Source organism: Macaca fascicularis, chromosome 1 (assembly GCF_037993035.2).
Source record: "Macaca fascicularis isolate 582-1 chromosome 1, T2T-MFA8v1.1".
Classification (NCBI taxonomy): Eukaryota; Metazoa; Chordata; class Mammalia; order Primates; family Cercopithecidae; genus Macaca; species Macaca fascicularis.
This window is the reverse complement of record NC_088375.1, coordinates 181,961,564-181,987,792: the sequence shown is the minus strand read 5'-3', so window position 1 is coordinate 181,987,792 and position 26,229 is coordinate 181,961,564. Positions and strand designations below refer to the sequence as shown.

At 43.7% G+C, this 26,229-nt stretch overlaps 1 protein-coding gene across 2 annotated transcripts in view; it reads left to right on the top strand.

Moving 5' to 3' along the window:
- The window catches only part of ZYG11B (zyg-11 family member B, cell cycle regulator), a 100,069-nt gene continuing 73,840 nt past the window's right edge, over positions 1–26,229 (top strand). For both annotated transcript variants that reach the window (XM_045370982.3, XM_074006477.1), the window contains exon 1: positions 1–231. In XM_045370982.3, coding sequence (XP_045226917.1) covers positions 202–231 — 30 coding nt within the window. In that variant the 5' untranslated portion in view covers positions 1–201. The remainder of the gene's footprint in view (positions 232–26,229) is intronic.

Here is a 26,229-nt window from a genome sequence, read left to right as displayed (position 1 = left end):
GGAGTCTGCGCTCGGGTTCGGGCTGCGGCTGCGGCTGCGGCTGCGGCTGCTGCTGCTACACTTCTAGCTTAAGGGAAGGAGGCCGAGGCCTGGGCCAAGCCCGGAGCGGCCGCTCGCCGGAGCCTCCTGGAGCCTCCGCGCCGGCTCAGCCTGGGGGCGGGCTCCGGTCCGGCCCGCCGCCGCACCCAGGACGGAGGCTGCATGCCCGAGGACCAGGCCGGCGCAGCCATGGTGAGGGAGCAAGGCCTGCCCTAGCCGCAGCCGCCCGCCACCCTAGCCCCCGCCCGCCGCGCTAGCCCCTGCGGGCTTGCCCCTCCTTGTCTCTGGTGTCCCCTCGGGCTCCCTGCCTTTACCTCTTTCCCTCGTTACCGCCCCCTCGGTGTCCAGCTCCTCCTTGTCCGTGCTCCCCCATTCACCTGCTGGGGTGAACCCCTTTAGGTGACATCCACTGAATCTGCCTTCTCCCCGATGACATCCTTTTTATCACTCCCAGTGACAGCCTTTTTCGCATTCCTTTTGTCGCCCACTCCTTGTCCTTTAACCCTAACCCTTCCCTCCTTTCTCCTCTATCATTTTGCCTTTTTTTCCCTTATGTGAATTTTACTTCCCCCCCCTTTCCTCCCTATTTTTCGCTGCTCTTCCTTGCTCTTCTCACCCCTCTTCACCATTTTATCTCCACTGCCCCCTCCTCTCCGTGTTCCTTCTCCCCTTCGTCCTCTCCCATCCAGGTTTCCTCTTCCCTTATCGGATGTCCTCGCTCGGTTCGCTTTCGCAGCTGTCCCCATTTCCTTCTACGGGCTTCAGGGGTCTAAGCAGTAACAATTTGAGGACTGTTGCTTCCCGGGAGCTGTAGGTCGGGCAGATAGGGATTTGTAGGCTTGCTTCTTCCTTTTCGTTTTTGGAGGTATTGAAGAGATCCTGGAAGCCTATTAACTAGTGTCATTGCAAAACCGGAGTGGTGGTGTGTTACAGAGCAATGAAATGAGGGCCAGCATGCATACTGTGACCTCAGGAGAGATCTAGTCTTTTGACAGAAATAGCTAAAAAATGTTTCGAGTTTCTTTTTCTTTTTCTTTTTTTTTGAGCATCTTTTAATGTGGAGGTACAGCTGGAGAAATTTAAAAATACTTGTTTACAGACTTGACTATTATTACTTAAATGATTTGTTTTCATTTGGAGGCAGAGACCAAGGGCATTTGAAGACTGACAATCAGCTTGGCAGGTTGTGACTGTCTCTTTAAACCTTCTAAAGAGTTCATTTGTTTTGCTCTGTCTGCCTTTAGTTGGGAGAACCTTATATTTGCAAATTTTCTTTCTGTTTGAAAATAGGTTGAGGCTTCAGTTGGATTTTTTCGTTGAGTTGGGTTATAAGTGGTTTGCTGTACATTTATTGAAAACATTGCTCCAACATATGCAACAAGCTAAATTTTGGTCTCTGGGAGGAATAAGGCACAACTAAGTCCTGATAATTATGTTCCCCTAGGAGGTTAGTCAGTTTCTTTTTTTCCCTCCATCTGTTTTTTAGAAAAGTGATGTACTATTAAATTATTTAATCTATGAATTTTCCCTAACTCGCTCCTGCATTTTTAGTCTGTCATTTCCCTGTGTCTGTCTCCTTCACTTTCACACACTGTTATTGTATGCTAACCTGTTTCTCCCTGTGGAATGTAAGTTCTAGGTAGCAACCGTGCCTTACTTATTATTCCAAGTGCCCAGGCCAGCTAGGTGCTTGAATGATTCACTTTATGGTCTCATTTGCCACCTGACTAGTATAAACTTAAATTGAAATTTGAGGTAGCTAGTGGATTACACAGAAAGAGTGAGTCTGAGAATCGTCGTTTGGAGATGATCTTGCTCTGTGGCCCAGGCTGGAGTGCAGTGGCACAATCATGACTCTTTGCAGCCTTGAACTCCTGGGCTCAAGCAATCTTCTCACCTTAGCCTCACAAGTAGCTGGTACCACAGGCACGGACTACCATGCCCCACTAATTTGTTTTTTTTTTTTTTTTTTTTGAGACGGAGTCTCGCTCTGTCGCCCAGGCTGGAGTACAGTGGCGAGATCTCAGCTCACTGCAAGCTCCGCCTCCTGGGTTCACGCCATTCTCCTGCCTCAGCCTCCTGAGTAGCTGGGACTACAGGCGCCCGCCACCTCGCCCGGCTAGTTTTTTGTATTTTTTAGTAGAGACGGGGTTTCACCGTGTTAGCCAGGATGGTCTCGATCTCCTGACCTCGTGATCCACCCGTCTCGGCCTCCCAAAGTGCTGGGATTACAGGCTTGAGCCACCGCGCCCGGCCGCCCCACTAATTTGTAAAACTTTTTGTAGAAATGGAGTCTCGCTGTGTTGCCCAGTCTGGTCTTGACCTCCTGGATTTAAGCCATCCTCCCACCTTGGCCTCCCAAAGTGCTAGAATTACAGGCATGAGCCATCACGCCTGGGCAGAGAATCTTAATTTTGGTGCAAAAATGATATTGAGTGAGGTATGATGATATACTTTTCAGAATAAAGAGCCATCCTACCTAAGACATCACATTGCTAGATTTTTGAAAGTGTGGGCCCTTCCATTGAGAATGAATGTATGAGAGGGAGGAGTTATGAACTCCGCTTGAGGTATTTAGGATTCAAAAGTGTCCTTTGAGCTGGGCCTGAAAGTTGAATAGGGTTTTTATAGATCATTTTGGGAAGGGGAAGAATGCCTCATGAATATGAGTAGCAAGTAGAAAGGATGCCCTCACAGGGATTTTTTTTTTTTTTTAAAGAAAGAAAGTAGGAAGGAATTAGGATGCATTGTAGGAGGTAGTATTACCATTATATAGCATGGAAGGATGCAAGAATGAAGATGTGTAGTAGGAAATGAGGCAAGCAAGATATTGTCTTAGCCCATTCAATCTACTGTAACAAAATACCATAAACTAGGTAGCTTGTCAACAACAGAAATTTATTTCTCAGAGTTCGGAAAGCTGGGAAGTCCAAAATCAGTTCCCCAGCGGATTTGGTGTTTCATGAGGGCTGTTCCTGAGTCACCTTTTCACTGTTTTCACACATGGTGGCAGGGGCCAGGTGGCTCTCTGGGGCCTCTTTTATAAGGGCACTAATCCCATTCATGTGGGCACTACACTGGTGATGTAATCACCTCCCAAAGGCCCCACCTCCTCATACCATTACCTTGGGAATTAGGATTCCAACATATGAATTTAGGGAGACAGAAACATTCAGAACACAGCAGACATATTAGGCATGATTATGTTTTAAACTTTGCATCTAATTAACTTGATTTTTCCTTGATGGTTAAAACATGTACACACAGAGTAACAGTGTATGTATGGGAGACGTGAGGAGAAGGCAAAATATTAGCTTATTTTGAGCTAGGAATTATCAGTAGAGGCTACTTTTCCTAGTGCAGTATTTTTCGTAGATAATAAATACAGTTGAATGAATGGTTATTATAAAGCTTTGTATTTTATATTTGTTAATTTTTTTTTTTTTTTGAGGCGGAGTCTCGCTCTGTTGCCCAGGCTGGAGTGCAGTGGCGCGATCTCGGTTCACTGCAAGCTCCGCCTCCCGGGTTCCCGCCATTCTCCTGCCTCAGCCTCCCGAGTAGCTGGGACTACAGGCGCCGCCACCACGCCCGGCTAATTTTTTTGTATTTTTAGTGGAGACGGGGTTTCATTGTGTTAGCCAGGATGGTCTCGATCTCCTGACCTCGTGATCCGCCCGTCTCGGCCTCCCAAAGTGCTGGGATTACAGGCTTGAGCCACCGCGCCCGGCCAATTTTTTTTTTTTTTGAAACAGAGTCTCGCTCTGTCGCCGAGGCTGTCGCACCCGGCCATTTGTTAAATGTTAATTAGGTTGCATTTGAATAGTTGAGATGTTTAAGATGAATTCTTGATTGGGCGTGATGGCTCACACCTATAATTCCAGCACTTTGGGAGGCCAAGGCAGGCAGATCACCTGAGGTCAGGAGTTCGAGACCAGCCTGGCCAACATGGCAAAACCTCGTGTCTACTAAAAATACAAAAATTAGCTGAGTGTGGTGGCATATGCCTGTAATCCCAGCTACTCGGGAGGCTGAGGTAGGAGAATCACTTGAACCTGGGAGGCAGAGGTTGCAGTGAACTGAGGGCAGGGCCTGAGTGTTTGCAGTTCTTTTTTTTGAGGCAGGGTCTTGCTCTGTCCCTAAGGTGGAGTGCAGTGGCATGATCGCAGCTCACTGCAGCCTTGACTTCCCAGGCTCAAGCGATCCTTTCACCTCAGTCTCCCACGTAGCTGGGACCACAGGTGCCCACCATCACACCGGGCTAATTTTTATATTTTTTGTAGAGGTGGGGTTTCGCCATGTTGCCTAGGCTGGCCTCGAACTCCTGGGCTCCAGTGATCTTCCCGCCTCAGCCTCCGAGAGTGCTGGAATTATAGACATGAACCACTATGAAAGTTTGCATTTCTGTCGACACCCGTGTAGTGCTGATGCTGCTGGTCTGTGAACCGCAATTTGAGAACTACTGGTCTAAGACATAGTCCTTACTTTTAATTAATCTAACAATGTTTTTGGAGTGTTGATGACATTGGGGAAATCACAGATAGTAAAATAGATGTGACCTCTGGCATTTTTCGTCTTATGTATATAGAGCAGTTTTATTTATTTATTTATTTATTTATTTATTTGCTTGCTTACTTACTTTGAGATAGGGTCTTGCTCTGCTGCCTACACTGGAGTGCAGTGGCATGATTATGGCTCACTGCAGCCTCAAAACCCTAGGCTCAAGCAGTCCTTCCAGCTCAGCCTCCCAAGTAAAGCTAGGATTTCAAGTGTGCTCTGTTATATGCAGCTGATTTTTTATTTTTGTGTAAAGAAGAGATCTCCTTGTGTTGGTCAGGCTGATCTCAAACTCCTGGCCTCCAGTGATCTTCCCACTTTGGCTTCCCAAAGTGCTAGGATTACAGGCACAAGCCATCGCATCAGCCTGTATAGAGTAATTTTAAATGTGAAGAGTTTTAATATATCTTGAGTTTGCTGAAAAAGGACAAGTTGATAGCTGGGCATGGTGGTGTATGCCTGTAGTACCATCTGCTCTAGAGCCTGAGGTGGGAGGCTCACTTGAGCCCAGCAGTTCGAGGCTGCATTGAGTTATGATCATGCCACTGCACGCCAGCCTGGGCAACAGAGTGAGACCTCATCAAAATTAAAAAAAAGAAAGAAAAGAAAAGAGAAGTTGTGGAATAATGGAATCGTTAGGAGTGACTTTGCAGAGGTCTTACTTTCAAGTAGAGAACTGAGGGATTAAATTATAGGAGTTATGTAAAGAATAGTTGAGATAGGCCGGGTGCAGTGGTTCACGCCTGTAATCCCAGCACTTTGGGAGGCCGAGGTGGGTGGATCACCTGAGGTCAGGAGTTCGAGACCAGCCTGACTAATATGGAGAAACCCCGTCTCCACTAAAAATGCAAAAATAAGCTGGGCATGGTGGCGGGCGCCTGTAATCCCAGCTACTCGGGAGGCTGAGGCAGGAGAATTGTTTGAACCCGAGAGGTGGAAGCTACAGTGTGAGCAGAGATTGTGCCACTGCGCTCCAGCTTGGGCAACAGAGTGAGACTCCGTCTCAAAAAAAAAAAAAAAAAAAGTCCAGATAGAAGGAGCAGCATATGCAAATGACCTGTGGTGATAACTCTCTGTTGCCTGCCTAACTCTAACATCTCCTGGAGTTCTCAATTCAGGGAACTCAGGGAAACCCTATCCAAAAAACCTAGGTCACTCCCTTCTTTATTATGTAGTACTTTTTCATAGGATATATAACAACTGTAATTTTATATTTCTTACTATAATTATTTAATTAGAGTCTCTTTCCATGTCCAGAATGTAAAAATCATTGATAAAGAGATGATTTTTGACCAGCTTCTAAGGGCTAGGTGATGTTCTAGGCACTGTGATTACAGAGGTTAAAAAAAGACTTGGGGTACAGGGAGGGGATATGCAATAAATAAATTATAAATGTATAATGACAATAGTTATATAATAAATACTAAGAAAAAATAAACCAGGGTAAGATATAAAGTGATAATGTGTATGTGTGAGGGGGCAACTATTTTAGATAGGATGGTTAAGCAGCAACACTAATAGCTTTTATTTATTTATTTATTTATTTATTTATTTTTGAGACAGGATCTCACCCTGTCACCCAGGCTGGAGTTCAGTGGTGTAACCACGGCTTGCTGTGGTTACAGCCTCCCAGGCCCAAGCCATCCTCCCACCTCATCCAACTTAAGCAGCTGGGACTATGGGCATGCAGTACCACGCCAGGCTAATTTTTGTATTTTTGTAGAGATGGGGTTTCACCATGTTGCCCAGGCTGCTCTCAAACTCCTGGGCTCATGTGATCTGCCCACTTTGGCCTCCCAAAGTCCTGGGATTACAGGCTGGAGCCACCATGCCTAGCCTATTTTTTTCTTATGACAGTGACATTTTGAACTAAAAAGATGGAAAGTTATTAATATCAGTAAATGTGTTCTTGAAACTTGAAAAAGGATGTGTGTGGGGGAATTAATAAATAGAAATCCCTTCCAACCTTATACTTTTGAACCATAAGTCTGAGCAGTCTCATGCCAGTTTGAATCAGAGTCATTCAGAAGCACAAGTGGAGAAATGTCCTACAATAGGAAGGAAATCTTACTAAATTTCCTTCTTGCTTAAAAAAAAATTATTGTATACAGAGATTAAACATCAACACTAGTGGCATTCTGTATCTCCCCCTACTATTAGACATATAATTTATTAGCTGACTAAAATTCTAAATAATTTGGCCGGATATGATGGCTCACGCCTGTAATCCTAGCACTTTGGGAGGCCGAGGCAGATGGATCACGAGGTCAAGAGATTGAGACCTTCCTGGCGAACATGATGAAACCCCGTCTCTACTCAAAATACAAAAACTAGCCGAGTGTGGTGGCGGGCGCCTGTAATCCCAGCTACTCCAGGGGCTGAGGCAGGAGAATCACTTGAACCCGGCAGGGCGGAGGTTGCGGTGAGCCGAGATCAAGCCATTGCACTCCAGCCTGGGCAAAAAGAGCGAAACTCTGTCTCAAAAAAAAAAAAAAAAAGTAATATAATAATTCAACATAAGAGATTATTTTCCTTAGATAAAGCTCATGCATGGATGCCATTGTATACAAAGACAATTATTTCCTATTTCAGTAAAATTTACAAAGACTCAGCTAGTTCTCTGTAGGATCATCATTCTAGTCATTTTCAGAGTATCTTGCATTGAATTTCTCTATGTAAAATTAAGTTACTGAGAAAGTTTTTATCAAATTTTACTCTGTGGTAAAATTTGTATATCAGACCTTTTATAGGTTCCCTTGATTTCAAAATAATAGTAATATCTCTTAAATAGAATGTTACTTTTTATTCTTTTTTATTAGATGTGTTTGTTGTAGAGGTCATGCTTAATGATTTCCAAGACTGTATTTTTTGTATAGTTTTTGTGAGGCTGGGCATGGTGGCTCATGCCTGTAATCCACATCTGTAATCCCAACACTGTGGGAGACAAAGGCAGGTGGATTGCTTGAGCCCAGGAGTTCGAGACCAGCCTGGACAATATAGTGAGACCCTGTCTCTACACAGAATAAAAATATGAGGGCACGTTTGGGGTCCCAGCTACGCGGAATGCTGAGGTGGGAGGATTGCTTGAGCCTAGGAGGTTGAAGCTGCAGTGAGCAGGATTCGCACCGCTGTACTCCAGCCTGGGCAACAGAGCAAGACACTGTCAATCAGTCAGTCAGTCCATCAGAGATATATTGATGTGTCATTTAAGAATCATGCTCAGATAAATGTACTAATTTACTCTTTTATCATCAGTGTACTTATATTTCTTATCTTTAACTGTTTGTTATACGAAGAAAAGCTACTGTATTCAGTGTTCAGATTAAGTTATAACAATGGAATGACGTTATCATGACCCATTCCCCTAATTCCCACTAATTGACACATGTTGAGTAGATAAATTCTTGGATACTCTCAAACTATTCTATTTTTATAAAGGAGAAAATTTTAGATAATTATTAAATATTCAAAAATATACAAATTGAAATAGGCATCAATTTTTTTTTTATTTTTTGTTTTTTCATAGTGACAGGGTCTTGCTCTGTGGCCCAGGCTGGAGTACAGTGGCATAATCATAACTCACTATAATCATGAACTCCTGGGCTTAGATGATCTCTTGCCTCAGCCTCCTGAGTTGCTAGGACCACGGGCATACGCCAGCATGCCCAGCTAATTTTTTTTGTTTTTGTAGAGGTAGGGTCTAGTTTATGTTGCCCAGGCTGGTTTCAAACTCCTGGGCTCAAGTGATCCCCCTGCCTCAGCCCCTCAAAGTGCTGGGATGTCAAGCCATGAGCCTGGCAGATATCAATATTGAATGTAATGATGTGAGCCTATAGATGAATTGGGAAATGCCAGCTAAAACACTGCTCTTTTCATAGGTCCTAGAACTAGCTCTTAAAAGTATATTTAATAAGTGATAGAAATAGTCATTATTAACAATGGAATAAAAGGTTTTCTTTTTTTTTTTAAAGAGTCTCGGCCGGGCGCGGTGGCTTAAGCCTGTAATCCCAGCACTTTGGGAGGCCGAGACAGGCGGCTCACGAGGTCAGGAGATTGAGACCATCCTGGCTAACACGGTGAAACCCCGTCTCTACTAAAAAATACAAAAAACTAGCCGGGCGAGGTGGCGGGCGCCTGTAGTCCCAGCTACTCGGGAGGCTGAGGCAGGAGAATGGCGTGAAGCCGGGAGGTGGAGCTTGCAGTGAGCTGAGATCCGGCCACTGCACTCCAGCCTGGGCAACAGAGGGAGACTCCGTCTCAAAAAATAAATAAATAAAATAAAATAAAATAAAATAAAATAAAATAAAAAAGAGTCTCAATCTGTCGCCATCTCAAAAAAAAAAAAAAAACAAAAAAAATTAGCCGGGCGTGGTAGCGTATGCCTGTGATACCGGCTACTGAGAAGGCTGAGGCAGGAGAATCACTTGAACCTGGGAGGCGGAGGTTGCAGTGAGCCGACATCGCGCCATTGCACTCCAACCTGGGCAACAAGAGTGAAACTCTGGCTCAAAAAAAAAAAAGAGTGATTTGGCAGTATGGGTTCAAGAACTACAAAATTGTACACACACTCTGACCAGTTTTCTTGTTCTTTTTCTTTTATTTTGAGACGGAGTTTCGCTCTTGTTGCCCAGGCTGGAGTGCAGTGGTGCAATCTGGGCTCAGCGCAACCTTTGCCTCTCGGATTCAAGCGATTTTCCTGCCTCAGCCTCCCGAGTAGCTGGGATTACAGGCATGCACCACCATGCCCAGCTAATTTTTGTATTTTTGGTAGAGATGGGGTTTCTCCGTGTTGGTCAGGCTTGTCTTGAACTCGCGACCTCAGGTGATCCGCCCACCTTGGCCTCTCAAAATGTTGGGATTACAGGCGTGAGCCGCCGTGCCTGGTCCAGATCACTTTTATAAAGCACTTTGAAGAAGAATATGTCTTCAGCACTTAAGTATTTCTTTGACAAACTTAATGCTACAAGTACTATTCTCACGCAAAGTAATCGTGATTAAGATTTTCCAGGCTCATAAATGAAAGAAAAATAAATTCTGTAGTAACTAGGCAAGGGTGGAATGAGAAAAGAACACTGGGGGCGTGCCACTCTTCCTACTCAGAATTTTCTTTATTTTGAGACGGAATCTCTCTCTGTCACCCAGGCTGGATTGCAGTGGCGCAATCTCGGCTCACTGCAACCTCCGCCTCCTGGGTTCAAGTGATTCTCCTGCTTTAGCCTTCTGAATTGCTGAAACTACAGGCGCCCACCGCCACGCCTGGCTAATTTTTGTATTTTTAGTAGAGATGGGGTTTCACCGTGTTGGTCAGGCTGGTCTCGAATTCCTGACCTCAAGTGATCTGCCTGCCTTGGTCTTCCTACTCAGAATTTTTAAATTTCTCCCTGTTGTCTGAGACAATAGACCTTGTGAAGATACCTTTTTAACACTGAAAACCTTGAGAGCCAGGACAGTAACATACTTTCAGAATACATTAATTGTGGGGGGAAAAAACCAAAAAGCAGGTCTGGTAGGAATTCAGTAATATTTTAAAATGATACTCTGTTAAACCTAACATCTATTATGCATTAAAAATATCAAGATATTATTGTGTACAGAGTGTACTTGATATGCATGTGAATTTGTGAACTCCTTAAGACCCTTGTGGAGCCTGCAGTTTCCGCCCTCTAGTTTACAGTGGTCTTACAGGGCTGTTGTTCTATATAGATTGTACTGCACAACTCAGCTAACAGCCATTCTTATAGATAGCAGTGAATCTGCGGAGATACATATCCTGTGTACTTGGTGATGTCTAGCACTTAGTAGGGACTCAGCAAATAGTTGTTGAATGAAAGTGTTTTATTTATTTGTTTGTTCGTTTGTTTGAGATGGAGTTTCGCTCTGTCACCTAGACTGAAGTGCAGTGGCGTGATCTCAGCTCACTAGAACCTCTACCTCCCGGGATCAAGTGAGTCTCCCACCTCAGCCCCCTGAGTAACTGGTATCACAGACGTGTGCTACCACGCCCAGCTAATTTTTTTTTTTTTTTTTTTTTTTTGAGGTGGATTCTCGCTCTGTCACCCAGGCTGGAGTGCGGTGGCACCATCTCGGCTCACTGCAACCTCCACCTCCTGGGTTGAAGCAATTCTCCTGCCTCAGCCTCCTTAGTAGCTGGGACTACAGGCACATGCCACCATGCCCAGCTAATTTTTGTATTTTTAGTAGAGACAAGGTTTCACCATGTTGGCCAGGCTGGTCTCGAACTGACCTCAGGTTATCCGCCACCTCAGCCTCCCAGAGTGCTGGGATTACAGGTGTGAGCCACCATGCCTGGCTAATTTTTGTATTTTTTAGTAGAGACGGGGTTTTGCCATGTTGGCCAGGCTGGTCTTGAACACCTGTCCTCAAGTGATCTGCCCCCTTTGGCCTCCCAGAGTGCTGGGATTATAGGTGTGAGCCACTGCGCCTGGCCTGAAAGTGTTTTATATAGTATACTAGGACCTTTATGATCTGATCTTTTTTACTATTTTAGCCTTATTTCTTTTTTTTTTTTTTTTTTTTGAGACGGAGTCTCGCTCTGTCGCCCAGGCTGGAGTGCAGTGGCGCGATCTGGGCTCACTGCAAGCTCTGCCTCCAGGGCACACACACTACATTGCCCAGGCTGGAGTACAGTGGTGGCATCTCGGCTCATTGCAGCCTCTGCCTCCCAGGTTCAAGCGATTCTCCTGTCTCAGTCTCCTAAGTGGCTAGGATTACAGGTGCATGACACCATGCCAGCTAATTTTTGTACTTTTTTAGTAGAGTCCGGGTTTCACCATGTTGGCCAGGCTAGTCTCTAACTCCTGACCTCAAGTGATCCACCCGCCTTGGCCAAAGTGCTGAGATTACAGGCATGAGCCACCACGCCCAGCCTTAATAGCTTTATATAAAGATCTTTTGTTTTTCTGTTTTGTTATCTTCAGTTCTCCTTTGTATAAATGTTTTTCTTAGCTTTCCAGTGTCTGAATGCCTATTCAATGTCATATTTTTCTTTTCTAAGGACTTTTTTTTTTGAGATGGAGTTTCGCTCTTGTTGTCAAGGCTGGAGTGCAATGGTGTGATCTTGGCTCACCGCAACCACTGCCTCCCTGCAACCTCACCTCCCAAGTTCGAGTGATTCTCCTGCCTCAGCCTCCTGAGTAGCTGGGATTACAGGCATGCGCCACCACACCCGGCTAATTTTGTATTTTTAGTAGAGACGGGGTTTCTCCATGTTGGTCTCAAACTCCCGACCTCAGGTGATCTGCCCACCTCGGCCTCCCAAAGTACTGGGATTACAGGTGTGAGCCACCGTGCCTGGCCAGGACTTTTTCTTTTTTTTAAAGCTGTAATATTCTTGGTGATATAACATTTGTAATTTTCATTTCATAGGCCCTGTAACCTTTTTTTTTTTTTTTTTTTTTTTTTTTTTTTGAGACAGTGTCTCACTGTATCACCTAGGCTGGAGTGTAGTGACGCGATATTGGCTCACTGCCACCTCTGCCTCCCGGGGTCAAGAGATTCTCCTGCCTCAGCCCCCCGAGTAGCTGGAATTACAGTTATCCACCACCACACCTGGCTAATTTTTGTATTTTTAGTAGAGACAGGGTTTCACCGTTGGCCAAATGGGTCTTGAACTCTTGACCTCAGATGATCTGCCTGCCTCAGCCTCCCAAAGTGCTGGAATTACAGGCGTGAGCCCGAGCTACAGTGCTCAGCCGACCCTGTAAACTTTCTCAAGTCATTTTAACTTTCTGTGCCTCCATTTTTTAATTTGTAAAATGAAAAGGTTATATTAATCCTCTGTGTGATTCTTCCATCTCTTTTTTTTTTTTTTTTTTTTTTTTTTTTTGAGACGGAGTTTCGCTCTGTCACCCAGGCTGGAGTGCAGTGGCCGGATCTCAGCTCACTGCAAGCTCTGCCTCCCGGGTTTATGCCATTCTCCTGCCTCAGCCTCCCGAGTAGCTGGGACTACAGGCGCCTGCCACCTCGCCCGGCTAATTTTTTGTATTTTTTAGTAGAGACGGGGTTTCACCGTGTTAGCCAGGATGGTCTCGATCTCCTGACCTCGTGATCCGCCCGTCTCGGCCTCCCAAAGTGCTGGGATTACAGGCTTGAGCCACCGCGCCCGGCTGATTCTTCCATCTCTTAAAGGTAGTAAGATTCTAGCAAGTTAAAGGCGAGTACTATAGTAGAGTAGATACATTCTATTAGCTATAGTACTACAGGATCTGGGCAAACTGCTTTTATAGGCTTAAATTTTGTGTAAAGTTGAGCTCTAACCTCTCTGAATGTATTACCCACCTTTTCACACCAGAGACCTTTTATTTCAATTAAGTTAAATTTCCAAAGTGCTTTGTTTTATTTATTTATTTTAATTTTTTTTTTTTTTTTTTTTTTGAGACGGAGTCTTGCTCCGCCGCCCAGGCTGGAGTGCAATGGCCGGATCTCAGCTCACTGCAAGCTCCACCTCCCGGGTTCACGCCATTCTCCTGCCTCAGCCTCCCGAGTAGTTGGGACTACAGGCGCCCGCCACCGCACCCAGCTAGTTTTTTGTATTTTTTAGTAGAGACGGGGTTTCACCGTGTTAGCCAGGATGGTCTCGATCTCCTGACCTCGTGATCCGCCCGTCTCGGCCTCCCAAAGTGCTGGGATTACAGGCTTGAGCCACCGTGCCCGGCCTTTTTTTTTTTTTTTTTTTTTTTTTTGAGAGAGTCTGGCTCTGAAGCTCTGGCTGGAGTGCAGTAGCACGATCTTGGTTCACTACCACCTCTGCCTCCCAGGTTCAAGTGATTCTCCTGCCTCAGCCTCCCAGGTGCCTACCACCATGCCTGGCTAATTTTTTTATTTTTAGTAGAGATGTGGTTTCACCATGTTGGCCGGGCTGGTCTTGAACTCCTGACGTCAAGTGATCTGCCTGCCTCGGCCTCCCAACGTGCTGGTGTTACAGGCATGAGCTGCTGCTCCTGGCCCTTGTTTTAAAGGTATTTTCATGGACATCCCATTTATTCCTCATTACCATTTTGTGGGATAGTCAGATGTTTAGCTTCAATTTTTCAGATAAGGAAACTGAGAAGTTAATTGATTTTCCTAAGGTCACACAGCTAGTAAGTAGCAGAACCAGGACTGACTGTGTAAGCCCAGCGTTCTTTCCATTATTAACCCACTTCTCTGTTTACCATATTATGTTTCAAAACTCCAGGTTACTGTAACAGGAAAATAATGCTAAAGTATCCTTTGAATTGACAATTCCTGTGATCTGCTCAGTGGCCACTGACCTGAATTTTTGTTTTGTTTCCTAGAATAGCTTTATCACATGACCTTAGATGGAAGAGGAGGGCATTTATGTAGCTTTCCAGGTCTTGATCTTTTTTAGGTAGAACTCTACCCCCTTGCCCTTTAACACATATCCGCTTGCCATAGTGACCAGGCCTTGAAGTGATATGTGCAAGAAGCTTGCTTTACTTGCTTTTCAATTTGGCATCTAGGAGTCTCCAAAGAGTAGTTGGTGTTCTTTTAAAAAGAAAAACAATTCTCCATAGTTTATAGCAAATAGTTCAATATATCTGTAACCCTTAAGAACAATATTATCTATTATCTGTGATCTATGCCCTTGGTACTACCCTCTTTTTGGTTTTTTTTCTCTTTTTTTTTTTTTTTTTTTTGAGACAAGGTCTCTGTCACCCAGGCTGGGGTGCAAGTGGCACGATCTCAGCTCACTGTAATCTCCGCCTCCTGGGTTCAAGCAATTCTCATGGTTCAGTCTCCTGAGTAGCTTGGATTACAGGTGTGCACCACCACCCCCAGCTAATTTTTTGTATTTTTAGTAGAGGCGGGGTTTCACCATGTTGGCCAGGCTGGGCTCCAACTCCTGGCCTCAAGTGATCCGCCCACCTTGGCCTTCCAAAGTGCTGGGATTACAGGTGTGAGCCACTGCGCGCTGCTGGTACTGTCTTCTTGACCTTCCTCCTCGTCTGTAAAATGATTACAATTGGGGTGGGGGAGGGTAAAGGGATTAGATCATATCTAAGGTTATAATAGATGTTTATTTCTGGAAGCCTGACTTGGTTGAATTAGTAATAGAAAATAACAGTTTTGGCTGGGCGCGGTGGCTCACATGTGTAATCCCAGCACTTTGGGAGGCTGAGGTGGGCAGATCACCTGAGGTCAGGAGTTCAAGATCAGCGTGGCCAACATGGTGAAACCCCATCTGTACTAAAAATACAAAAATTTGCCAGGTGTGGTGGCATGCGCCTGTAATCCTAGCTACTTGGGAGGCTGAGACAGGAGAAATGCTTGAACGGAAGAGGTAGAGGTTGCAGTGAGCCGAGATCGTGCCATTGCACTCCAGCCTGGGGCACAAGAGTGAGACTTCGTCTCAAAAAAAAAGAAAAGAAAAGTTTTTTAAAAACCCAAACAGGAGATTTCCCATGAAATATTAGGATGAGGAGTCAGAAATGTCTAATAACTCAATTTCTCATAGGTACCTGTGAACTCAAATGATATTTGAGTGCCTTTCAGTTTCATTCTTTGGTTTGAAGTCTAGACTTGGGACTTAATATTTCTCTCTGGATATGTAGTCTTTTTCTCTAGAGGCAAATAGTATTTTAATTATACTTAACAATAAATTTGTACTTGACTGTTCATTTATTCATGCAATAAACATTTAGTGCCCACTATGTAATAGGCATTGTTTTAGGCTCTAAGAATACAGTAGTGAAGAAAACGCAGGGTTTTTTTCTATGCAGCTGATACTCTGCGGTAATACATTTATTGAGCAGATAGTATATGCCAGTTACTGTTCTCAGTGTGTTGCTTTTAGAATTTATTTAATCTGACAACAATCCTGTGACATAGGTACTGCTCTTGTGTGCATTTTACAATCATGAACTGAGGTTCAGGGAGATTAAGTACTCTGCCTAAGGTTATGTAGTTTTGTAAATGATAGAGGTAGCATTTTAATCCAGGCAATCTGACTCCCAAGCCCACACTCTTCATCATAGTATTACATGGTCTTTTAGAAGGATGTCCATAAAAATTCTGTTTCTATCATTAAATTGTCAAGTTTGTAATTTTTGTAGCCACCTGATTTCTGGCCCAATCTTTAGAAAAAAGTCACCCAAGGACACAGTAAAGGAGCACTGTGAAAGCCCTTGTGTTCTGTTACAGGAATTATCAGTCTTAGGAAGCTTTTGAGAAGGACATCTTAAGCCTGATTCTTACGAGTTGAGAGGCCAGGCATGGTGACTCACGCCTATAACCCCAGCACTTTGGAGGCTCAGGCAGGAGGATCACTTGAGCCCAGGAGTTAAAGCCTGAGCAGCATAGTAAGACCCCGTCTCTACACAAAAATTAAAAATTAGCCAGACATGATGGCACGTGCCCGTAGTCCCAGCTACTCAGAAGGCTGAGGTGGGAGGATCTTTTCAGCCTGTGAAGTCAAGGCTGCAGTGAGTTGTGATTATGCTATTGTACTCCAGCCTGGATGACAGAGCAAGACCCTGTCTCTAAAAAAACAAAAAGAAAAAAGATATAAAAGAGATAATATTTTTTTATAGCTGTACACTGTGTTTATATTTTGTTACTTCAAAAATCAAAAAGTTAAAGTTCACAAAATCGCTAAGAAAGTTACAGTAAGATGGCCGGGCGCGGTGGCTCAAGCCTGTAATCCCAGCACTTTGGGAGGCCAAGATGGGCGGATCACGAGGTCAGGAGATCGAGACCATCCTGGCTAACACGGTGAAACCCCGTCTCTACTAAGAAATACAAAAAATAGCCGGGCGAGGTGGCAGCGCCTGTAGTCCCAGCTACTCGGGAGGCTGAGGCCGGAGAATGGCGTGAACCCGGGAGGCGGAGCTTGCAGTGAGCTGAGATCCGGCCACTGCACTCCAGCCTGGGCGACAGCGTGAGACTCCGTCTCAAAAAAAAAAAAAAAGAAAGTTACAGTAACATAATGTTAATTTATTATTGAAGAAAGAAAACGTTTGCTCAGGAGTTGGAGACCAGCCTGGGCAACAACATAGCAAGACCTTGTCTTTACTAAAAATAAAAAACATTAGCTGGGTGCTTTGGTGCACACCTGTAGTCCCACCTATTCCAGAGGCTAAGGTGAGAGGATCGCTTGATTCCAGGAAATTGAGACTGCAGTGAGCTATGATCACACCACTGTACTCCAGCCTGGATGATAGACTCTGCCCCCACCCCCAAAAAAGAAAAAAAATGTAAATAAATTTAGTGTAACCTAAGTATTTGTAGTCTACAATAGTGTGCAGTAATGTCCTGGGCCTTCACATTCACTATTACTAACTCAACTGATTTATTCCGAGTACCTTCCAGTCCTGCAAGCTCCATTTATGTTAAGTCCCGTCTATAGGTGGACCATTTTTTATCTTTTATACCTAGTTTTACTGTACCTTTTCTTTCTTTCTTTCTTTTTTTTTTTTGAGATGGAGTCTTTCTCTGTCACCCAGGATGGAGTGCAGTGGCACAATCTCAGCTCACTGCAGCCTCGGCCTTCCCAGTAGCTGGGACTACAGGTGCAAGCCACCACACCTAGCTAATTTTTGTATTTTTAGTAGAGATGGGGTTTTACCATGTTGGCCAGGCTGGTCTCAAACTCCTGACCTTAAGTGATCTGCCCACCTCAGCCTCTCAAAGTGCTGAGATTACAGGCTTGAGCCACTGCGCCCAGACTTTTTCTGTTTAGATTTTTCAGATAGACAAATACCATTTTGTTACAGTTGGCTGCAGTATTCAGTATAGTAACATGCTGTACAGGTTTTTGCATCCTATCTGCTACCTAGGTTTGTGTAAGTATACTCTGTGATCACACAATGACGAAATTGCCTAATGACACATTTCTCAGAGTGTATTCCTATTGTTAAGCAACACATGACTGTACTAATATTATCCCCACTCTACATAGGACAGAACTGAGTGTCAGAAGAGCTAGATAATTTGCTCAGTGTGATACCACTAGAATTCACCTTCAGTTCTACTGTTGTTCTTAACTACAATATTTCTAGAGAAGTCAAGTCATTTTTGTGCCTCAGCTTTCTTAACTGTAAAATGAAATTTTTAATACTTTTTCTTCTACTTTGTAAGGTTATCGTGAGTATCAAGTGAAAATCAGGATGTGAATATGCTTTGTTTACTATAAGACATTGTTACCAGCATAATTCACAAAGAATATTTTTTCTTGTGATTAACCAAAACATAAACCTCATTACTCAGAGATTCTGAAGTCCGCAAGTGCTCAGAATGTTGAAATGCTTCTTTGCCATGGCTCTGGCAATTCCTTAACAGAATGAAACTTTTAATATACAAAACAAACTAACCAACAAAACAGATAACTGACTGAATCTTGGGGAAATTACTGAGAATACCTCTAATTGAGTGTTGTGTAAATGACTAAATACTTCAAGGCAGGAGCATTTAGGAAGACCAATACAAACTGGAGTGGGGGTTGCGGGAAGGAAGGGTAGAGATGAAAAGAAAGCCATGAGAAGGTTTAGGAAGAGCTAATGGTATGAGATTCCTTTTTTGCCTTGTCTTCATTGCCCCACGCTCCCTGGTGTGCCTTGCTTTTATAACAAGCTGTGGTTCAAGAGCAGAGGATCTGCTTATAGGTAGTTCATTTATTCATACTTACTTCTCACTCAGTAGACACTGAAACATTTACTCTGTAAGTGTAGGGGATACGGAAATGTGTAAGGCATGGTTCTAACCTGGTGGTTTTCTTTTTTTGTTTGTTACGGAGTCTCAATCCGTCACCCAGGCTGGAGTGCAGTAGTGTGATCTTGGCTCACTGCACGCTCCGTCTCCCGGTTCAAGCAATTCTCCTGCCTCAGCCACCCGAGCCGCTGGGATTACAGGCATCCGCCACCATGCCCAGCTAATTTTTGTATTTTTAGTAGAAATGGGATTTCACCATGTTGGCCAGGCTGGTCTTGAACTCCTGACCTCAAGCGATCCACCCGTCTCAGCCTCCCAAAGTGATGGGATTACAGGTACGAGCCACTGCATCTGGCTGTTTTTTTTTTTTTTTTTGGACAGAGTTTTACTCTTGTTGCCCAGGCTGGAGTGCAGTGGTGCAAACAAGGGGAGAATCACTTGAATATTTAACTCTTTTTTTTTTTTTTTTTAAGATGGAGTCTCACTCTGTCGCCCAGACTGGAGTGCAGTGGCAGGCGATCTTGGTTCACTGCAACCTCCACCTCCCAGGTTCAAGCAATTCTCCTGCCTCAGCCTCCCAAGTAGCAACTACAGGCGCGTGCCACCACGCCCAGCTAATTTTTCGTATTTTTTTTGTAGAGACGGGGTTTCACTGTGTTAGCCAGGATGGTCTTGACCTTGTGATCCGCCCGCCTTGGCCTTTGAAAGTGTTGGAATTACAGGCGTGAGCCACTGTGCCTGGTGGATATTTATCTCTTTAAGTTATGACCTGTGTGGTCTAGTCTTAGTGCAGTGTCATAATCCATGGAACACAATCCTGCAACCAAAAAGTCATTTTGAAATAACTCAAAGTCTTTATTTGCATTTCTGGAAACATCATGAAGTAGAATAGAGTTCACAGATACACCAAGTAGAATTATTAACCCTTCCTATATCCCCCAAACCCAGCAGAGTCCCTGATATTTACCTATTAGAACAACAAAAAAGAGAATGAGTTCAAATTAGGACAGTGATAAAGGGACTTCCCCAGTTTCTGAAAAATTTGTGCCAATTTACACTCTGACCAGCAGTATTTGAGAGGACCAATCTGGGCAAACTTTACTTGAAAAATTCACTTTTATCAGGTTTATATCATGTTCCAAAAAAACACTATATTAACCAAAAAAAAAAAGATCGGCCACCTTTTTTTTTTTTGGGGGGGAGGGTGTGGCTGGAATTGTTCTTCCTATTTGCTATAGAATATATTTTCAGCCATTGCTCAGGGACTGTGTCACTCTGCTGCTGCTTGCTGTACTTGAGGTAGTTAATTACAGGGCTTCATTATCTCTTCTGACCATAATTAACAGATCTGGGTTAAATCTTGGATTCATTTTTGGAGGTTTTTTTTTGGAGAGTAAGGTCTTAACTCCCCTCTCCATCCTTTCCTTCCATCTGAGAGGCCTTATGGGTAAGACAAAGGGCATGATATTTGGCATTGAAGATTGGTTCAAGGTTCAGTTCTGCCACATTCTAAATATATGAACTTGGGTACATTATTGTTTCTGAGTTCCAGTATCCTCATATACAAAATGGTGTCTGTTACAGCAGTTCTACAAGAAAGTTGTGAGGGGTAAATGATACAATGTGTGTAAGAAATGTGTTGTATGAATGTTGATCGGCCTTTCAAAGAAAACTTGCCTGTCTCCTAGGGTGCCAGACATTATGCTAGGTTCTGGGTATTAAGAAAAAGTCAGCACTGATTTCTTGTTTGACTGTTTACTACATTTTGTCAATTCTTTTCTGCAAAATATTTTTCACTTTTGATTTTTTTTCCATTGTCATTGCTACTCTAATCCATGGCATCATCACCTCCTGTCTGAGCCACTGTAACTAGTTAGTCCCAAGTTGTATTTTGGCATTTATTTCAAAGCTGGACTAATAATTGTTCTGTTTGAGAGACGATATGGTGTAGGAGAAAAAGTATGGACTTCATTGTTAAGAGACCTGGATTTGTATCTTGGCCCCACTTTCTATAGTATGTGACACTGGGGAAGTTTCTTTACCACTCTCTTAATTTGAACTCATTCTTTTTTTTTTTTTTTCTCTCTCATAACAGGTAAAAATCAGGGACTGCATGTGGTTCCAGGGGTAACGGAAGGGTTAATAAGTTCCTTCTACTTGAAGAGTTCATGGCTAAGTGGGGTAAACAGATACAGTCATAAATAACCATGGTGTAACATGGAATTGTAAAAGAAAACTTGGGAATCAGTTATAAAGGGCAGTGTATGTAGTGGTAAAAGCACAGATTTAACTCTAGAGTAGATTGCCTGGGATCTAATCCTGACTGTAATCCTTAGCTCTGTAATCTTGAGCAAATTGCTTAAACTCTCATAGCCTCAATGTCCTTATCTGTAGAATAGATTGGATACTGATGGAATTTAATTTATAGAATTCTTATGAGAAATACATGAAATTATATATGTAAAGCACTTAGCATAGTTAATAGCATATAGCACATAGCAATATAGTAGCATATAATTGCTGTATAATTATAATTATGATATTAGTATAGTAGTTAAGAACTTAAAATATAAGCTTTGGCTTCATTCTTGTATTGAAGTAGGGGTTTAGCAATATATTGGCCATGTGAATATGGGGAAGAGATTTAACCTAAGCCTTAATTTCCTTATCTTTAAAATGCAATAATGTAATTGTGCTTGGCTCAGGATGTAGAAATGGAAAGAGATCTGCACCAGGACCTGATACATACTAAATTCCTTGTAAAAGATAGCTGTTGTGGTTTTTATTCTTGCTCTGCCATCTACTGGCTGTTTTATCTCTGATATGTAAATTAATCTTTCTGAGCCTCAGTTTATTTTTGTTCAAAACAGTTGTTTTGAAGATTGAAAATATTTATGAAGTACATTGATTGGTGGCTGACACCATACAGTTGTCATTCAGTACACAGTAGCTGTTGTTAATGGTACAATTTAATTTTTCAGGTGCTCAGAATAAAATTAATTCTGCCTTAGAAATTAGGAAAGACATCACAGAAGTAGTGAGCTTCAAATTTTGAAAGACGAGGCTGGCTGGGCACGGTGGCGCATGCCTGTAATCCCAGCACTTTGGGAGGTGAGGCTGGCAGATCACCTGAGGTCGGGAATTCGAGAGCAGCTTGGCCAACATAGAGAAATGCTGTCTCTACTGAAAATCTAAAAATTAGCCGGGCGTGGTGCACGTGCCTGTAATCCCAGCTACTTGGGAGGCTGAGGCAGGAGAATCACTTGAACGGGGAGGTGGAGGTTGCAGTGAGCTGAGATCACACCACTGCACTCCACCCTGGGCAACAGAGTGAGCCTCCGTCTCAAAAAATAAAAATAGAAAAAAGGCCGGGCACGGTGACTCACGCCTGTAATCCCAGCACTTTGGGAGGCTAAGGCGGGCGGATTGCCTGAGGTCAATTCAAGACCAGCCTGGCTAACATGATGAAACACAGTTTCTACTAAAAATACAAAAAAATTAGTCGAGCGTGGTGCCACGCGCCCGTAATCCCAGGTACCTGGGAGGCTGAGGTGGAGAATTGCATGAACCCGGGAGGTGGAGGTTGCAGTGAGCCGAGATTTGCCATTGCACTCCAGCTTGGGCAACAAGTGCCAAACTGTCTCCAAAAAAAATAAATACATAAATAAATTTTTAAAAAATGAAAGATGAGTGAGATTTTTGCCATAAAAGGACTAACAAAGCCCGGAGGTGTGAAAATGTCTGTTACAGTACTTAAGGAACAGTAAGGGCTAGGTTGCTTAAACATGCAGTTTAGTGTATCTGGCAGGTAGCTTGTTTGGGGCAGGGAGAAGGGAACAGTGAGAAAGGCTAGAGAGGAAGATTGGAACTAGCTAGGAAAATGTTTCGAATACCTTGCTAAAGTGTTTATACTTTATTGGTCTCTCTTTTTCCAACTTTTACTTGTAACAGCTGAAGAAACTAAACTTGCTGGGGAGTAGAGGAGGGAATTACTTGAAACCAGTGTTCAAACAGGAATTTCTTGGTGATCTTGTGGTGTTATTTATTTATTTATTTTATTTTTGAGACGGAGTTTCGCTCTTGTTGCCCAGGCTGGAGTGCAATGGCGCGATCTTGGCTTACCGCAACCTCCGCCTCCCGGGTTGCCACCACACTTGGCTAATTTTTGTATTTTTATTAGAGACGGGGTTTCGCCATATTGGCCAGGCTGGTCTTGAACTCCCGACCTCAGGTGATCCGTCTGCCTCAGCCTCCCAAACTGCTGGGATTACAGGCATGAGCCACCACGCCCATCCTTCTCAATTTTCAAAATACAGAGTTAATATTTCCCTGGTGTCCTTCAAAGATAACTAGTTTTTATTTTGTGTCATTATGAACTCATGAATTGAAACATATTTGAGGTACAGTTCACTGTAGTTTTTAACCTTTTTCCTTATCTTTGAAATGAGGAGTTTGGATAAGATGACCTCTAACTATCATTAACATTTTGATGTATTTATTTCTAGTCTTGTGGTTTCACTTGTTTAAACTATTTATTTTAGTTTAGTTTAGTTTTGAGATGGAGTCTTGCTCTGTCACCCAGGCTGTAGAGCAGTAGCGCAATCTTGGCTCACTGCAACCTCCGCCTCCCAGGTTCAGGCGATTCTCCTGCCTCAGCCTCCCACAATGCTGGGATTTCAAGTGTGAGCCACTCTGCCTGGCCCCCAGCAACTTTTTTTTTTTCTTTTTGAGACGGAGTTTTGCTCTTGTTGCCCAGGCTGGAGTGCAGTGGCGCGATCTCAGCTCACTGCAACCTGCGCCTCCCAGGTTCAAGTGATTCTCCTGCCTCGGCCTGCCGAGTAGCTGGGATTACAGGCATGGGCCACCATGCCTGGCTAATTTTTGTATTTTTGGTAGAGGCAGAGTTTCACAGTGTTGGTCAGGTTGATCTTGAACCGCTGACCTCAGGTGATCTGCCTGCCTTGGCCTCTCAAAGTGCTGGGATTATAGGCGTGAGCCACCGTGCCAGACTCTGGCAAGTATTTTTAATAACAGCTTTATTGAGATATAATTCACGTACCATGCATTTCACCTATTAAAGTGTACCCAGTTCAGTGGTTTTTAATATATGCAGAGTGGTGTAACTATAGCCACAATCAATTTTAGAGCATTTTCATCTCTCCAAAAAGAAGCCCTGTGCCTACTAGCATTCACTTTCCATTTTCTTCTAACCCACCCTCCCCCTAACCCTAAGCAACCAATAATCTCCTTTCTGTCTCTGTAGATTTACCTCTTCTGAACAGTTCATACAAATGGGATCATACAGTATGTGGTCTTTTTGTGACTGGCTTCTTCCACTCAGCATGTTTTCAAGGCTCATTTATGTTGATCAGCATTCCTGTTTTGCTAAGTAGTATTCCGTTGTGGGGCTGTACTATATTTTGTTTATCCAGTCACCTGGTTTTTGTTGTTTTTGAAATAGAGTCTTGCTCTGTCACCCAGGCTGGAATGCAGTGACACCATCACGACTCACTGCAACCTCCCACTTCAGCCCCCGAGTAACTAAGACTACAGATACTGGCTACCACACCCAGCTAATTTTTGTGTTTTTTGTAGAGATGGGGTTTCATCATGTTGCCCAGGCTGGTCTTGAACTTCTGGGCCCAAGTGATCCTCCCAAAGTACTGGGATTATAGGTGTGAGCCACCATGCCCACCCCACCCCACCCTGCCCATTTATCAGTTTTGATGGATATATTTGGGTTTTTTCTACTATGATATAGTTTAAAAAAAAAAAAAAAAAAAAAAAAGCTGGTGTGGTGGCTCACACCTGTGATCCCAGCACTTTGGGAGGCTGAGGCGGGCAGATCACTTGTGGTCAGGAGTTTGAGACAAGCCTGGCCAACATGGTGAAACCCTGTCTCTACCAAAAATACAAAAATTAGCCGGGCGTAGTGGCATTCGCCTGTAGTCCCAGCTATTCTGGAGGCTGAGGCAGGAGAATCACTGGAACCTGCCGTGAGGTGGAGCTTGCAGTGAGCCAAGATTACCACTGCACTCCAGCCTGAGTGACAGAGCAAGACTCTGTCTCAAAAACACACACAAAAAAAACACCCCCCAAAAATTTGGTTTTCATACCCTGTTTCTTGCACGTTAGCTCCCAAACCCCTTGGAAGCTCTGGAGTGAAAAGAGTTTTTGTATGCTAATGAGTTGACTGGTGTCTGGGAGCCCCTAGATAGCTTCTTTCTGGGCTGGTTGCCAGAAGGACCAAGGCATATGACAGGAAAAAACATTTTTTCTTTCTTTATACTCCTTTATATTCACACCACTCTCAATACTTTTGATACCAAACCATATAGTAGGAGAAAAGAAACTGTTTTCTCCTACTATACTCTCAATACAGACCACTTCTGTGATCAGATCTGTGGTTTTTTTTTTTTTCCAATACAGAGCAATTCTATTTTCAGCAGACATCAGTTGGGTGCCCTAAAATTTACCTCAGTTCTGACGGTAAACAGCGTTAGCATAGACCTCACAAGTGAGTGGCTCACTTCCACAAGACGGCCACCCTCAGATGCCAATTCAGGTAGTAGGTCTCTGGATTAACCACAACACCTGTCAGTCTTGGCTACAAATTGGAGGTTCCTACACCTCGCTCCCTGGGTTTGATAATTTGCCAGAGTGCTCACAGAACCCATGAAAAGTTTACTTACTTTATTACAAAGGATATTTTGAAGGATACAGATGAACAGCCAGATGGAAGACATACATAGGGCAACCTAGGGGGAAGGAGCTTGAAGCTTCCATGCCTTCTCCAGCACACCCCCCTCCCAGCACTTCAGTGTGTGCAGCATCCTGGATACTTTCCAAACCCCATTTTTGGGGGGTTTTATGGAGGCCTACATATGCATGATTGATTAAATCACTGGCCATTGGTTATCAACAACTTTGAGCCCCTCTCCCCTCCCTGGAAGTTAATGGTAAGTGAAGTGCCTTCCTGAGTTCTGTGAGTCATATTAGCAGATAATCAAACGTGAGGCCCTCCTCAGGGGATCTTGGAATCCCACAGTTTATAGTCCATTGGTCAGAAGTACAGGTGGAAACCTGGGACTTGCGGCTGGCACCTGCAATGGGGCAGTGGCCTAAACTGTAGTGCTATGCTAATTCTGGGTAGTTAGTGTCAGAATCAAATTGAATTGTAGGATACCCAGTTGGTGTCAGAACTGGTTGTTGGCGTGGGAAGAGCCCAGAAATTTGGTGTCAGTAGTGTTGTGAGTAAAAACAATTCAGACCACTTTTTTTTTTTTGAGGGGAGACAGAGTCTCGCTATGTCGCCCAGGCTGGAGTGCAGCAGCGTGATCTCAGCTTACTGCAACCTCCACCTTCCATGTTCAAGCGATTCTCTTGCTTCAGTCTCCTGAGTAGCTGGGATTACAGAAGTGCATCACCACACCCAGCTAATTTTTGTATTTTTAGGAGAGACGGGGTTTCACCAAGTTGGTCAGGCTGGTCTCGAACACCTGATCTCATGATCTATCCACCTCGGCCTCCCAAACTTCTAGAATTACAGGTGTGAGCCACCGTGCCCAACCTCAGACCACTTTTTAACTGTTATGAACAATGCTTCTGTAAACATTCATATACAAGATTTTGTGTGGGCATGTTTTTATTTCTGGGTATATATTTAGGAGTAGAATTCCTGGGTCATATTGGTAACTCTGTTTAATTTTGTAATAAATTTCTAAGCTGTTTTCCAAGGCAGCTGCAACATTTTTCATTTCCACCAGCAATATATGAGGTTTCCAGTGTTTTCTCCCATCAACAATTGTTGTCCATGGTTCTTTTTTTTTTTTTTTTTAGAGTCTCACTCTGTCACCCAGGCTGGAGTGCAATGGTGCCATCTTGGCTTATTGCAACCTCCACCTCCCAGGGTCAAGCAATTCTCCTGCCTTAGCCTCCCTAGTGTCTGAAATTACAGGCATCTGCCAA